This window comes from Bubalus bubalis, chromosome 15 (assembly GCF_019923935.1).
Source record: "Bubalus bubalis isolate 160015118507 breed Murrah chromosome 15, NDDB_SH_1, whole genome shotgun sequence".
Lineage (NCBI taxonomy): Eukaryota > Metazoa > Chordata > Mammalia > Artiodactyla > Bovidae > Bubalus > Bubalus bubalis.
This window is the reverse complement of record NC_059171.1, coordinates 27,259,456-27,274,648: the sequence shown is the minus strand read 5'-3', so window position 1 is coordinate 27,274,648 and position 15,193 is coordinate 27,259,456. Positions and strand designations below refer to the sequence as shown.

The following is a 15,193-nucleotide window of genomic DNA, read 5'->3' as shown; positions in this document are numbered from 1 at the left end:
AAAGTGAAGAGGAACTGAAGAGCCTCTTGATGAGAGTGAAGGAGGAGAATGAAAAAGCTGGCTTAAAACTAAACATTAAAAAAACTAAGATTATGTCATCCAATACCATTACTTCATGCATATAGAAGGGGAAAAGGTGGAGCTAGTGACAGATTTCCTCTTCTTGGGCTCTAAAATCAGTGCAGACGGTGTCTGCAGCCATGAAATCAGAAGACGTTAGCTTCTTGGCAGGAAAGCTATGATAAACCTAGACAGTGCGTTGAAAAGCAGATACATTACTCTCCTGTCAAAGGTCCATATACTCAAGGCTATTGTCTTCCCAGTGGTCATGTACTGTTGTGAGAGCTGGACTGTAAAGAAGGCAGAAGGCCAAAGAATTGATGCCTTTGAACTGTGGTGCTGGAGAAGACTCCTGAGTGTCCCTTGGACAGCAAAGAGATCAAACCAGTCAATATTAAGGGAAATCAACTCTGAATACTTATTGGAAGGACTGATGCTGAAGCTGAAGCGCCAGTATTTTGGTCACCTGGTGTAAACAGTTGACTCATTGGAAAAGTCCCTGATGCTGGGAAAGCATCAGAGGAAGAGATGGCTGGGTGCTATCACTGATGCAATGGACATGAAATTGGGCAAACTCTGGGAGATGGTGATGGACATGGAGGCCTGGCATGCTGCACTCTATGGGGTCGCAAAGAGTTGGACACGACTGGACGACTGAACAACAACAATGGCTGATTCATGATGTTGTACAGCAGGAACTAACACAACATTGTAAAATCAATTATATTCCAATAAAAAAGAAACAAAAAATAAAACAACAACAACAACCACAACCACAGCCAGTGTCTTGGTGTACTCTTCCTACATCTCTAGCACCTTCCTTATCCAGACTCATGCCTTGAGGGCTTTAGTCACTGAGTTTCTTCCATGAAGGCTAGGCCCTCAAGCTTAGTGTGCTCAGGCAGTACTCTAGGGCAGAAGGTCTCATGTGACGCTGAAAATCACAGTCTTGGGTATTTTTAGTCCCTGTCCATTTTAAAGGCCTCTTTTGGTTGATTCAGTCTCTTCGGGATAAATGGCAGTCTTTGAGACTCTCCCCACCCACACACGCTCCTACAAGATGGCTTTCTGGGTATGCCATGTGACCTCGTACTAGCTGTACAAAGGTGCTTCACATCCATACACTGCTACTCCCATCTCTCCTCAGTGGTTTTTGGTGCAGGGTGGCACATCTGACCTGTTGGCATGGTTAACAGGTTCTCTCTGACCATCTGACATGTGAAGGCATCGATTTCTACTGACTGCCAGCTAGAAACCAAAGACTTTCACTTGAAGAGCTGTTTTCCTGACACAACTCTTTGTCCAGAGGTCCCCTCAGTACTTAAGCAACCACTTTCTAGGACACCTGGAAACTTATACATGTCCTAACATTTTGTGAAGGCTGTGAGGGGCCAGAAGTGTTACTCCATGCATATCTTTCTTGCCACTTTGCAAAATTTTGCTGTGATGTCACTCCTTGCCAGGTTATAGGGCTTTCCTTGAGACCTCAAACCCTAATTCAGTTTAAGTCTTAGAAACAAGCCGTTAGCCTATTTTTCCTCCTGCCCCTATTTCCATGTTCTTAAACTGCAGTGTACTTATATCTGGGTATATAAATATCCAAATTTATATCTAAATCTGGCTAGCAAGATAAAACTGCTTTAAGAGACTGGAGGGCAGGAGAGGTTGTATGTGAAGCAATTTAGATTACATACAGGAAATAAATCACATTTTTTTTTTTTTTTGACATTAGAGTGGCTAGTGTAGTAAGTACTGGACTTCAATACATGTAAAGGCTTACCAGGGAATTTTTTAGAGTCAGTGAACAATCTATATACACAGACCTGTATCTGAACCTGATGCAACTCCTAGACTAAATTAGAGACTATGTTGATCCCAAAGCCCTCACCCTGTAGATATAAGGAAACCCAAGGCTGAAGAAGAGTTACCTATGACTGGGCAGAGAGTGAAAATCACTCAGTTGTGTCTGACTCTTCGCGACTCCATGGACTATACAGTCTATGGAATTCTCCAGACCAGAATACTGGAGTGGATAGCCATTCCCTATTCCTGGGGATCTTCTCAACCCAGGGATTGAACCCAGGTCTCCCACACTGCAGGTGGATTCTTTACCAGCTGAGCCACCAGGGAAGTCCAATGGAAGATCTGGCTGCAAACACAAGCCTGTGCTTCCTACTTCTTTCAACAGAGAGCTGATTAGCACTTTCTTCCATTCATGCAAACCTTTCCACAGGCTGATCCCCACAAGGGAGAAAGCTTTTGCCTGCCTAACTGGTAGAATTCCAGAAGAGCAACATGGCTGGTGCATGGGGTTAAAGCTCAGAAGCAAACCGCCTGGGGAAATCAGTGATGACCCTGGTGGCAGAAGATGAGAACACTCAGTACCTAAGTGGACACATAAGAGAGCCTGGGAGTTGAATGATGAAGATGCTTAACAGGAATGGGGTAGATGAGGATTTTCTGAGTCTGAAATTTATACAACATGGAGACTCTCTTTAAGTATTATTTGTACAACTTTTATAATAGTCAATTATTTGACCACATTATTAAGTGGACCATTCTTCCAGGGCCTTGAAAGTCAAAGCCCATCCCAGGACTTGTACAAGTAAAGGGACTTGAAGTTTAAGCTGGATGCTAATATTCCTCCTACAAAGACCCATATCTCATCCTCTTGGAGACGCATATGCCTAGACACTTGGCTTGACCACCAGAGACAACGGCATGGAATTACAGCTGAGAATGTGATTGCATGTCAAGAGGCCAGGAAAGTTCAGTTGCACCAGAGAGGTTTGGGCAGAGCAGAGAAGACCACCCACCCTGTCACAGAAACTATGAGGACAAGAGGGCAACGTGAGGGTCTGAGGTCAAGAAAGTCCCTTGTCATTCAGATACCAACTTGAAAAGATGGAGGAACAAAATCTGAAGGTTTGAACATTTACCCAAATGCTCAACCAGAGTCAGCCTAAAGAAACCATAATTTAAGCCACCAAAGTTACCTCTGGCAGAATAGCTGAGCTTATTTTTATCTCTGATACCTAGAAAATATGGTATAGTGAGTGAGTGTCAGAGAAAGGGGTGATGGCTAGTAAGGCTGATTAGGTCATTCACAGAAATGAAAGAGAGGACATATTCTTGCACATTTGCGCTTATTAGGGCAAATAGATGACTTTAGAAATCCATCCTACTACTCCACCTCTCAGAATCTCCAAGGGTTTATTTATCTCCCTTAGGAAGACACCTACTGTCCTCTTTCTGGGCTTACAAAGAGCAGAACCTCTTTCGGTTTCCCACGATCTAGCACCTGTCTACCTCTCAACCTCGTCTCCAGCAGCTTGTTCTTCCTGGAGCCTTCTGCTGCAGATCTTCTGGGTCCTTTCCAGTTCTTCAATTGGACCAAACTCTCACTACCTATTTCCTCAGCTCCAGTATTCTTACCACCCACTTTGACCAACTCTTTTCATTCATTGACCAACTCTTTTCATCCTGAATCTCTCAACTATAAGGTCACTTCCTTAGGTCATTTTTTGGATCTTACATTAGGTCAAATCCTATTATGGAAGTAATTAATTGCTACAATAACAAAATAGAGGTTGAGGTTTCTTCATAATGAGTAGAGCAGAGAAAAGGGTTTCCAGGTCCTTAGAGGGTTCAGGATGTGGGGTTGGTGAGATTTCCTGAGCCTGGCTTACCAAGCCTCAATAGTGTTATTTGTGGATGCGGTTTTGGTAATGACATTACCCTTTCTCAAGTGTCTACTTTTCATACCTGCGGTGTCATTGGTTATGAACTGAGGGGGAGGATCACCAATCTCCAGTTCAACTGTGAGCTCCATGGATCTCTTCCTCCGCAGGCTCTCCCCTCGTATTACTTTGCTGACACGGATTTTGTCACTTGGTATCTTTAGGAACAAAGCAAGATTTCTAACCAGATTCTGAGAGCTATAAAAGTCATTCTCTGTTACAGCAGGTAATTGGAAAGAGACAAATATGACTGCAGTGGTGTGAACTTCCACAGGCATAGTTCCTTTAACCAAAAGGTAAAGCATCTGGTAGGTTCTATCAAAGTAGTTTTCACCAGGGACAGTGGAATTCAGGTTAGGAAGTAATTGCTCTATAAAGGAAAAAAAGCCAAAACAGCACAGTTACATCTATTTATATTATCATAATTACCATGCAGTATTTAATATTTGTTTAAATGTACGAAATTCTGAAAAAGTTCAATATTATCATTCTTTTACAGGAAAATGTGCATATTAAAAGCAAAAACATTTATAGAACTGACGTGCAAAATTAGTCAATTTTTAAAATAATACTATTAATAATCATTATATATTAAATTTAGTATAAAAAACAACTAGCTATAGACATACTAATGAGAAATAAAATCTAATTATAAACTAGAAATCTATGTTGTACTTATAATACTCTTTATATTTTCAGAATTTTAAAGCCGTGACTAAAGGCATTTTGTAATTAAAAAATGTAAATTTAACTTTAACAGCCATTTAGTTTATGCAGTGCTTTATACCAGCTCTTAGGGAAAACTGATGATTCAGTGCTTCTATTTTTACTAAGGACAAAAGTATATACTATAAATGAAGTTTATATGAAAACATCTCAGAAGGATCTCACATCAATAACACAAGTTTACATTTCAGACTGAAAACCCTTTAGTTAATGCAAAACAAATTCTTCTAGGGCACTGAATTTTTGTAAGTGATTGAGATTATATATACCTATATATGTAATGAATAAGTATATATGTGATTTTAGGGCGTAGTATAAACAATGTCCAAGAAGTAATAAATCCACTAACACATATTGAACACAAAGTCTGACTGCATAATACTGGAATGTGATATGAAGCTTCTTACCACATTTCATAGTGGGGCATACTGAGGAAAAGAAATTAGAATCTTAGAAAAAAGAGATTATTTCTTACTAACAGACATTCATAGCAATGGCATTAAGAAGGCATTTCATTATTACTATATATTTTTGAACATCTACTTGCAATTTGGCTTAAACATTCCATGAATCTGAAGCATCTGCTTTTGTATTATAAATTGAAGCTGTTCTCAAGCTACCATTAGAGATGCATATATCACTTATTCTAGGTAACTTTCTCATGTCTTCACATTTTGGGCAACCTAAAGAGATATGTCGGAGAAGGCAGTGGCACCCCACTCCAGTACTCTTGCCTGGAAAATCCCATGGATGGAGGAGCCTGGTAGGCTGCAGTCCATGGGGTTGCAAAGAGTTGGACACAACTGAGCGACTTCACTTTTACTTTTCACTTTCCTGCATTGGAGAAGGAAATGGCAACCCACTCCAGTGTTCTTGCCTGGAGAATCCCAGGGACGGGGGAGCCTGGTGGGCTGCCGTCTCTGGGGTTGCACAGAGTCGGACACGACTGAAGCGACTTAGCAGCAGCAGCAGCAGCAGCAAAGCGATATGTACAGTCATAATAGGATATTATTCTCATTCTAAGTGTCAAAGCAAAATGTTTGTCTAAAAACAATGCTATTTCAGAAAAAAATTTTCTAAAAGGGCAGTGGTGGTACTGTTTTGCAGACTTCTGTAATCAATTCCCTGTAACCAATTTATTAAATTCTGCCTGTTGATATTCTATTTTCTTGACTTGAATGATAGAGTACTTTGTATCAAAAGTATTGTCTTTTTTTTTTTTAAAAAAAAGAGTTAAAATTTATAAAAATTAAGCTGCAAATAGGTGCAATCATTTGTGTCTAAAAATAACACTGACTCTCCTGGTTTACAAGGAGGCCAAGGAGCATAACAAAGAGCGTGGGTTATAGAGCTAGACTCTATGTGTTCAGTACCTTGCTCTGCCCCTCCAGCTTTGATATTGCTCTGGACTGAATTGTGTCCCCCCACTCAAATTCACCTACGGTAGCCATAACCCACAATGTGACAGGATTTCGAGATGAAGCCTTTGTGAAGTAATTAGGTTCAGATGAAGTGAGGGTGGGGACTTCATGATGAATTAAGGCCCTTATAAGAAGGGACACCAGAGAGCTCACGCTCTCTCCCCAGCCCCTCCCTGCCACCTGAGATTACAGTGAGAAGGCAGCCATCTGCAAGTATTCAGAACCAGACCATAATGGTATCTGATCTCACAGCCTCCGGAATAGTAAAAAAATAAATTTCTGTTTTTAAGCCATCTAGTTTATGGTGTTTTGTTATGGCAGCCTGAGCTAGGACAGAGACCTTGGCAGATTACTTCATCGCCCTGTGTCTCAGTTTACTCATCTGTGCCTACCTCAGAGGGTTATTATTAGGACATAGGAACAGCAAGTTATTATATACAAAGCACTTAGCACAGTGCCTGACACATAGCAATGTCTCTGGAAATAGCAGCTATTCATATTAGTAGAAGTAGGACTTGCTTCATAGACAGTAATGATTATGGGTTGTTCATTCATACTCTCCTGTCTAGCTTCTATTATGATCTACAGCACACATTGATGTAATCATTAACCAGGATTAGGGGGTGCAACAAAAATATGATGATAAGTAGCACATGTGGAAAGGAGTGGACTGGGCTTATTAGGACCCTGTTTAACAAAAAATCTTCCAGGAGCAGAGATAAATCCCAGTTTTGCAACACTGGTAAATGCGCAAGTTAGCTTCTTTCATATATTTCCTTTAAATCCAGAGTTTATTTCACATATTTACTTCACAATGTTCAGCTGCTGTTATGCTAACTTTCTCGGCAATACTTCTGGTGACTACCAATGAAGTTAGGTTCTAACCTCTACGAAAGAGAAGTGAAGCAAACAGGGCAAAAATTCTAAGCGAAATCTCTGCTGTACGCAGGAATAACTGAACTAAAAGTGTAGCATATAAATGTTCAGCCATGGTACACACAGACTTTTATCTGCAGGTGTGCAGATAGATACGAATTCCATCAGGAGGGATCTTTCAGGGCACACATGTTCTAAATGAACACATCTTAGTGTGTGGTGGACCGTGGGTAAACAGTTATTTTCTCTGTATTTGTCAAGGGCTAAGGAACTAAAAACATTAATAATGAAACACTATGAAGAATTTTATACACCATTAAGTACATAGACAATGTATGCTGTATTTTCTGAGCAAATACCTGTATACAGTTGTCTAGTAAGTTCACAATGTTTCTGTTGGGAGTTCCACACTGTGTTTTGGGGGCAGACCAGTGTATTGTTCACATAGACATCCAAACGCTGACGTGTGGGGAAAAAAATTCCTACCAGAACAGCCTATTAAAAATAAACAACATGTTTACATGTAAAGAGAACAATGAAACAGAATACTTAGAATTGAGCACTTTGAAAATATCCTTTATACATGCCTTCCATAGAATATTAAAACAAAGTTTTATGGATTTAGGGTAAATATTAAACTAAAAACTTTAAACAGATTTACATTCAACATGGGATCACAAGGAGTTGAACATGACTGAAGCGACTCAGCATGCATGCAAACATGCAAGGTGTGTGTGAATTCATGGAAAGGGCTTCCCATGTGGTGCAGTGGTCAAGAATCTGCCTGCCAATGCAGGAGAAACAAGAGACTTGGTTTTGATCCCTGGGTCAGGAAGATCCCCTGGAGAAGGAAATGGCAACCCACTCCAATATTCTTGCCTGGGAAATTCTCTGCCCCATGGACAGAGAAGCCTGGCAGCAGGGTCTCAAAGAGTAAGACATGACTGAGCGATTGAGCATGAACGTATTCATAGGAAAGAATGCAATGTAAGAAAAAATACTAGAGGACAACCTCTAAATTAAAGAAAGAATTCCTTTAAAAGATGACGTTCAACACAGGCTTTCAATTCCAGGGGCAGGGAAAATGGGAGCATTAGCAGTGCTCTTCTGTACAATGCAACCACACAAAGTTAGGTACTTAATGTTGAAAACACTGCTCATCTCTGAGAAAATTTTGTTAGTAAGATAAAAAAAAATCAGTCAAAATAACTATCCTGATTATTGTGGGTCATCCTTCATGTTCATTCCCCATATTTCATGCTATCAGATAAAGTAAGGAGACTTGGCTTTTGCAAAGGCAGGGCAGAATTTATAAGAAATCTAATAAGCTACACATAAATATTCTCTTTCACTAAAATAATTGAGTCCCTGTCTGATTCAGGTACTATTTTAGGAACTTTCAAAAGTCCCCGCCCTCTTTGAGCTTACATCCTAGAATAGGGAGAGACAATAACTAATAGAAATAAAAAAAATTAGAGTATGAAGCATGTTAAAAGGTGAGAAGTGCCATAGAAAAGAAAGGAAAGGTAGATCAGAGTCTGACTAACTGGGTGAGCCAGCAGGGAGGGGTGGTCAGGGTAGGCCTACAAAGGAGAATGAGAGTTGAGGAAGTTGGGAGTAGAATGTAGAATGTTCCAGGCAGACTTACCATCATCGGAAATGCAGGCCCAGAGGGTAAGATGTCTGGTGTGGTGAGGAATAGCAAGGGGCACAGCATGGCTGGAGGAGAAGTCAGAGTGCTAAGGGATGCGGGAGATTTTCAGGTGCCCTGTAGACCATTGTGAGGACTCCGGCTCTTGTACGGAGACAATGGGGAAATTACTGCAGGGTTTGGGGCACAGGGGTGGCCTACTCTGACCTGTGTTTTTGAAAGTATCTCAGTGGTTACTGAGCTCTGTTACTGAGAACAGACCACAGAGGGGGCAAAGGCAGAGCAGGAGGAGGAGTTGGGAGGGAACTGTCTTACTCCAGGGAGGAGATAATGTTGGCTCAAGCTGGATAGAAGCACTGGAGGTGAGGAGTGGCCAGATCCTGGACATTTTGCAGGAACTCTCAATAGGATTTGCAGATGGGCTAGATGAGGAATGTGAGAGAAAGAGAGGAATAAAGAATGATTCCAAGGTTTTATCTCAAGCAGCTGAAAGGATGGAAATGCTCTCACCATTCTCAAGTGTCTCCTTTCCTTACTCCTCTCTATGCCTCATCTCATACTCATTACTGATGAGTATCAGTTCCTGATACTCTGGGACTTCTGAGTCTCATACTCTTAGGAAAAAAATCTATAGTATGAGACTTCTACTTAACCTCATACTCTTTTCCCACTGACATAGCATAAAGTTAATTATCCCAGCTGAATTCATTTTACAACAAAGAGCTGACATTTTTGAAGATATTTTAGATAATGTGTTGTGATCTCTGAAGTAAGTTCCAAAGGTGTATTTCTGACATATATAAATAACAGCAGCATGGAAGAATGACAATATAATCCTAAGGGGCTGGTTTTAGATGCATGGTATTTTTATGTACAAGTTCAGGTTTGCTTGCTAATCACACAAATCATAGGGCTCGCTGTCACACCTCAGATGTAGCAGCACAAGCCAGTGCATATGTGGAGAGGTGTTGGGAACTCCTGTGTGCTCTCAGGCTGATAAAGCTGTCTGGATTCTCAGTATTCTTAGTGGTACCCTACTGGTTCCTGAAAAGGAGCTGTAAGGCTGATGTTGTCCCAGAGGACAGATCAGATCAGATCAGTCGCTCAGTTGTGTCTGACTCTTTGCGACCCCATGAATCGCAGCACGCCAGGCCTCCCTGTCCATCACCAACTCCCGGCCCAGAGGACAGGGAGGGAAGTAAAGTCCTTAGCGGATAGAAATATATGCAAATAACACCAATAACTCTTTTTTTAAGCCTTTGATTTTTTTAAGTTTATTCATTATTTTTTTCTGGCCACACTGTATGGCATGCTGGATCTTAGTTCCCCGACCCATGCAGTAGAAGCTTCAAGTCTAAACCACTAGACTGCCAGGGGATTCCCCAGTAATTCTTTTTTTTGTTTGTTTTTAGACTTTTTAAAATAAATTACTTCGAAATAATTGAACAGAAATAATCATCATAGAATTACTGAATGACAAAGTGCATTTCTTGACAGTCAATAAATGAAATAATTTTTATTATTTCTTTACATACTTATCAATAATTACTTCATTTATTTATTTAAATATTTTTTATTTTATATTGGAGTACAGGTGGTTAACAGTGTTGTGTTGGTTTCAGATAGACACGTGTATATGTACCACTGAATCAATCACTTTGCTGTACACCTGGAACCAATAATAAAATAAGAAATTATTTCTATCTTGCCTTACCTTGTCATGGTCAACATTAAGCAACATCAGTCGAAGATTCTGAGGACTGGTGCCTGTGAAGTAGACCTCATAAGATTTGCCCAGAGCCACGATGCTATGAAACAGGGACAGTCTTCTCTGGCATGTGTACCCGGCACACCAGCCATGATCCTGTGGGCCTACATCCACACAAATGAAAGTTCATGTTCTGTATTATGAATATTACTAGTGCAAATCCTGAAGTGTAATTGTATTCAAAATAAATTGCAGTGGTCAAGTTCAGCATTTACAGCCATTATCCATCCACATGTCCATTCAGTGATCTAAGCTATTTCTGAAGCCTTGCCTTAAAAAAGAAGGCAGGGGTCTTTCCTGTGGTTCAGTGGTTAAGGACCCACCTGCTAATGTGGGGGACACAGATTTGTTCCCTGGTGGGAAGATAAGCCCGAGCACCACAACTATTGAGCCTGTGCACCATAGAGCCTGTGCTCCGCAACAAGAGAAGCCACTTGAACAGGGAGTCTGGGCACCACAAGTAGAGAGCAGCCCACGCTCGCTGCAACTAGAGAAAGCCCAGGCACAGCAACAAAAATCTGTGCGTGGCAACAAAGGCCCAGTGCAGCCAGCAAATAAAGGCTCCTGACGGACTTTAAGCAAACAACAATGCATTGCACGGAAACTTTTTTTTTTTTTTTGAAAAGGAACACAGGGAAGCAACTCCCTCTCTACTATCCTTACTTTCAGACAGCTCAGGGTCAGAAGGTAAATTAATATGTTGAGGATCTGCATTGGAAGGTTATTAAAGGAAATAGCAGGTTTACTTATATATCTATTTTAAAAATCATGTCCAGGCCTCACAGTGAGGAAGAAAATGCTTGATGCTTTCTCCTATCAAATGTGACTTTGGGTGGGGAAACAACTTTCTCAAACCATTTATTGAGAAATACACTCTAGCAGAGCTAATTTGCTAAAAATACAGCTTGTACCTAGAAAACATACACAATTGAATGTCCAAATCACTGATGTATTATTTCTTTCACACACTCATTTGTTCATTAGTTAATTTCTTAACTTGACAAACTTTTAAGTTTATTTTTATTGCCTTTAACATTCCTTCTTACTTTAATATTTTTGTGAATGAGGATAGGTACTATTGGAGGGTCAACATCATACATAAACAGAAGAAACGTGAAAAATAACACTCCATTAAACTCTCTCAAAAGCCAAAAGAAAGTGGACAATTTCACCTGAATCCAGACATTTCCAGAACACATGTAACATGACTTGTAAGAAACTTCTCTATTGCACTTCAGTTTTAAAGTGGCTGGGATTATATATATACACAGCAGTGAGATATGGAATGATGAATTTTCCTGATGTATTTATTCATTAGTTTTGCTCAATTTCCTAGCTTGCTTGGAATTATCAATATTTATAACTGAACTTCGATTGAATTTTACATCAATATAAACTTCTGAAGCTCAAATAGAGCATAACATATTCCTTAGCTTTAGAAACATAAATCCTAGGATGGGGAACATGTGTATACCCATGGTGGATTCATGTTGATGTATGGCAAAACCAATACAATATTGTAAAGTAATTAGCCTCCAATTAAAATAAATAAATTTATATTAAAAAATAAAAACATAAATCCTGCTTTTAAATAAACCTTCTTTGTGGGTTTTGAACACGGACATTTCTATGCATAAAATAAAACATTTAGAGTAACATAAGCCATATTTTAAAAACAAATAAAATTGAGGGAAACTTTAGTGGTATGTACTAATTTTATCTTGGAAATATTCTTTCCACCTAGTAGAGACATCCCAAGCTTCAATAATCCTTCTAACACTGTCATACTTTTTGCCACATTGCTATTATTTCCTAACAGAGGCAGAAGATATCAAGAAGAGGTGGCAAGAATACACAGAAGACCTGTACAAAAAAGACCTTCATGACCCAGATAATCACGATGGTGTGATCACTGACCTAGAGCCAGACATCCTGGAATGTGAAGTCAAGTGGGCCTTAGAAAGCATCACTACGAACAAAGCTAGTGGAGGTGATGGAATTCCAGTTGAGCTATTTCAAATCCTGAAAGATAATGCTGTGAAAGTGCTGCACTCAATATGCCAGCAAATTTGGAAAACTCGGCAGTGGCCACAGGACTGGAAAAGGTCAGTTTTCATTCCAATCCCAAAGAAAGGCAATGCCAAAGAATGCTCAAACTACTGCACAATTGCACTCATCTCACACACTAGGAAAGTAATGCTCAAAATTCTCCAAGCCAGGCTTCAACAATATGTGAACCGTGAACTTCCAGATGTTCAAGCTGGTTTTAGAAAAGGCAGAGGAACCAGAGATCAAATTGCCAACATCTGATGGATCATGGAAAAAGCAAGAGAGTTCCAGAAAAACATCTATTTCTGCTTTATTGACTATGCCAAAGCCTTTGACTGTGTGGATCACAACAAACTGTGGAAAATTCTGAAAGAGATGGGAATACCAGACCACCTGACCTGCCTCTTGAGAAATCTGTATGCAGGTCAGGAAGCAACAGTTAGAACTGGACATGGAACAACAGACTGGTTCCAAATAGGAAAAGGAGTTCGTCAAGGCTGTATATTGTCACCCTGCTTATTTAACTTATATGCAGAGTACATCATGAGAAATGCTGGGCTGGAAGAAACACAAGCTGGAATCAATATTGCCAGGAGAAATAGCAATAACCTCAGGTATGCAGATGACACAACCCTTATGGCAGAAAGTGAAGTGGAACTAAAAAGCCTCTTGATGAAAGTGAAAGAGGAGAGTGAAACAGTTGGCTTAAAGCTCAACATTCAGAAAACGAAGATCATGGCATCCGGTCCCATCACTTCATGGGAAATAGATGGGGAAACAGTGGAAACCGTGTCAGACTTTATTTTTCTGGGCTCCAAAATCACTGCAGATGGTGACTGCAGCCATGAAATTAAAAGACGCTTACTCCTTGGAAGGAAAGTTATGTCCAACCTAGATAACATATTCAAAAGCAGAGACATCACTTTGCCAACAGAGGGTTCGGGATGGGGAACACATGTATACCTGTGGCAGATTCATTTTGATATTTGGCAAAACTAATACAATTATGTAAAGTTTAAAAATAAAATAAAATTAAAAAAAAATAAATAAATAACACATCAGATAAAAAAAAAAAAAGATCCATCTAGTCAAGGCTATGGTTTTTCCTGTGGTCATGTATGGATGTCAGAGTTGGACTGTGAAGAAGGCTGAGCACTGAAGAATTGATGCTTTTGAACTGTGATGTTGGAGAAGACTCTTGAGAGTTCCTTGGACTGCAAGGAGATCCAACCAGTCCATTCTGAAGGAGATCAGCCCTGGGATTTCTTTGGAAGGAATGATGCTAAAGCTGAAACTCCAGTACTTTGGCCACCTCATGTGAAGAGTTGACTCATTGGAAAAGACTCTGATGCTGGGAGGGATTGGGGACAGGAGGAGAAGGGGACAACAGAAAGATGAGATGGCTGTATGGCATCACTGACTCTATGGACGTGAGTCTGAGTGAACTCCAGGAGTTGGTGATGGACAGGGAGGCCTGGCGTGCTGCGATTCATGGGGTCGAAAAGAGTCGGACACGACTGAGTGACTGAACTGAACTGAAACTATATTCTCATTAAACTGACGTGCATGTGTGCTAAGTCAGTTTCGTCATGTCCAACTCTTTGTGACCCTATGGACTGTAGCCCGCCAGGCTCCTCTGTCCATGGGATTCTCCAGGCAAGAATACTGGAGTGGGTTGCCATCACCTCCTCCAGGGGATCTTCTCAATCCAGGGATCGAACACACATCTCATGTCTCTTGCGTTGGCAGGTGGGTTCTTTACCCTTAGACAGTCACTGTTTAAAATTTATTTAAAAGAGAAATGTCATGTCACTATTATAAATGGAAAACTTGTAATGCCTTTCAGGAAAAGCAAAATATAAAAATAAGAAGAATAAAATCTTTCCCCATATAAAACAGAGCAATTTGTAAACCTCTTCATTAGTCACCTACTGGTCTAAAATTCTTTCCATGATTTCTCTGCTTTATAAAATCTGAAAGGTAGAATTTGAAACTGGGTTGACTGTAGGTCATAGAAACCAGGCAGATTATATGTCAGAGCAGAATTGTGGAGCGAGTTAAAATCAACGAGCTGACATAGCTCATTCTAGTCTCTTCAACAAGGTAAAAAAATGAACTTGTAGGGTATTGGCTATTTTGGGAATTTCAGAATATTCTGGTATATGTTGTGACATTGTCAAGGACAGAGAGATCTTTCTGCTCCTGGTTATGTGCCCCTTCAGCATTTCAAAGACTCTAAAAGCACGATTAGGAACCAATATTTGAGCCAGTGCCACTTCAGGGATATATAATGAGTCCTTGCCCTCTGTTTTAAGTAGCTTTTAGAACTTCACCTGTTTATTCAAAAACTCTTGGACACCAGAGTTGATCTGAATCCTCAGGAGACCACTGCCTTCCATTATATGAGAGCCAACAAGGGCCAGAATGGAAGGGACCTAGATTCTGGAGCTTGACAAGACAGTCTTCATAGGCAAAGAAATCAGGATGGACAAAAACCAAAGCCAAACAAAAAACCTCACAACTCACTGATTCAAGATTAAATCTTCCAAGGATTTATGAAAATGAAAGATGTAGGTTGACACTGTTCCTTCTCAAGTATTACAAATATCACATTATCAGTTTTTTAATTTATGTAAGGAAAATTGGGGTTTTTTTGCAGACATTCAGATCAATTTTTTCTTAAATGTATTTATGCCACTGCTGCTGCTGCTGCTGCTGCTAAGTCGCTTCAGTCGTGTCCGACTCTGTGCGACCCCATAGACGGCAGCCCACCAGGCTCCCCTATCCCTGGGATTCTCCAGGCAAGAACACTGGAGTGGGTTGCCATTTCCTTCTCCAGTGCATGAAAGGAAAAGTGAAATTGAAGTCGCTGAGTCTTGTCCGACTCTTTGTGACCCCATGG

General features: G+C 40.3%; 1 protein-coding gene across 1 annotated transcript in view; it reads right to left on the bottom strand.

Moving 5' to 3' along the window:
- The window catches only part of PKHD1L1 (PKHD1 like 1), a 177,424-nt gene that overhangs the window by 14,182 nt on the left and 148,049 nt on the right, over window positions 1–15,193 (bottom strand). The window contains exons 71-73 of the mRNA XM_006069588.4: window positions 10,189–10,346; window positions 7,183–7,318; window positions 3,826–4,170 (exon numbers count right to left, since the gene is read on the bottom strand). Of these exons, the coding sequence (XP_006069650.4) occupies window positions 3,826–4,170; window positions 7,183–7,318; window positions 10,189–10,346 (639 nt within the window). The remainder of the gene's footprint in view (window positions 1–3,825; window positions 4,171–7,182; window positions 7,319–10,188; window positions 10,347–15,193) is intronic.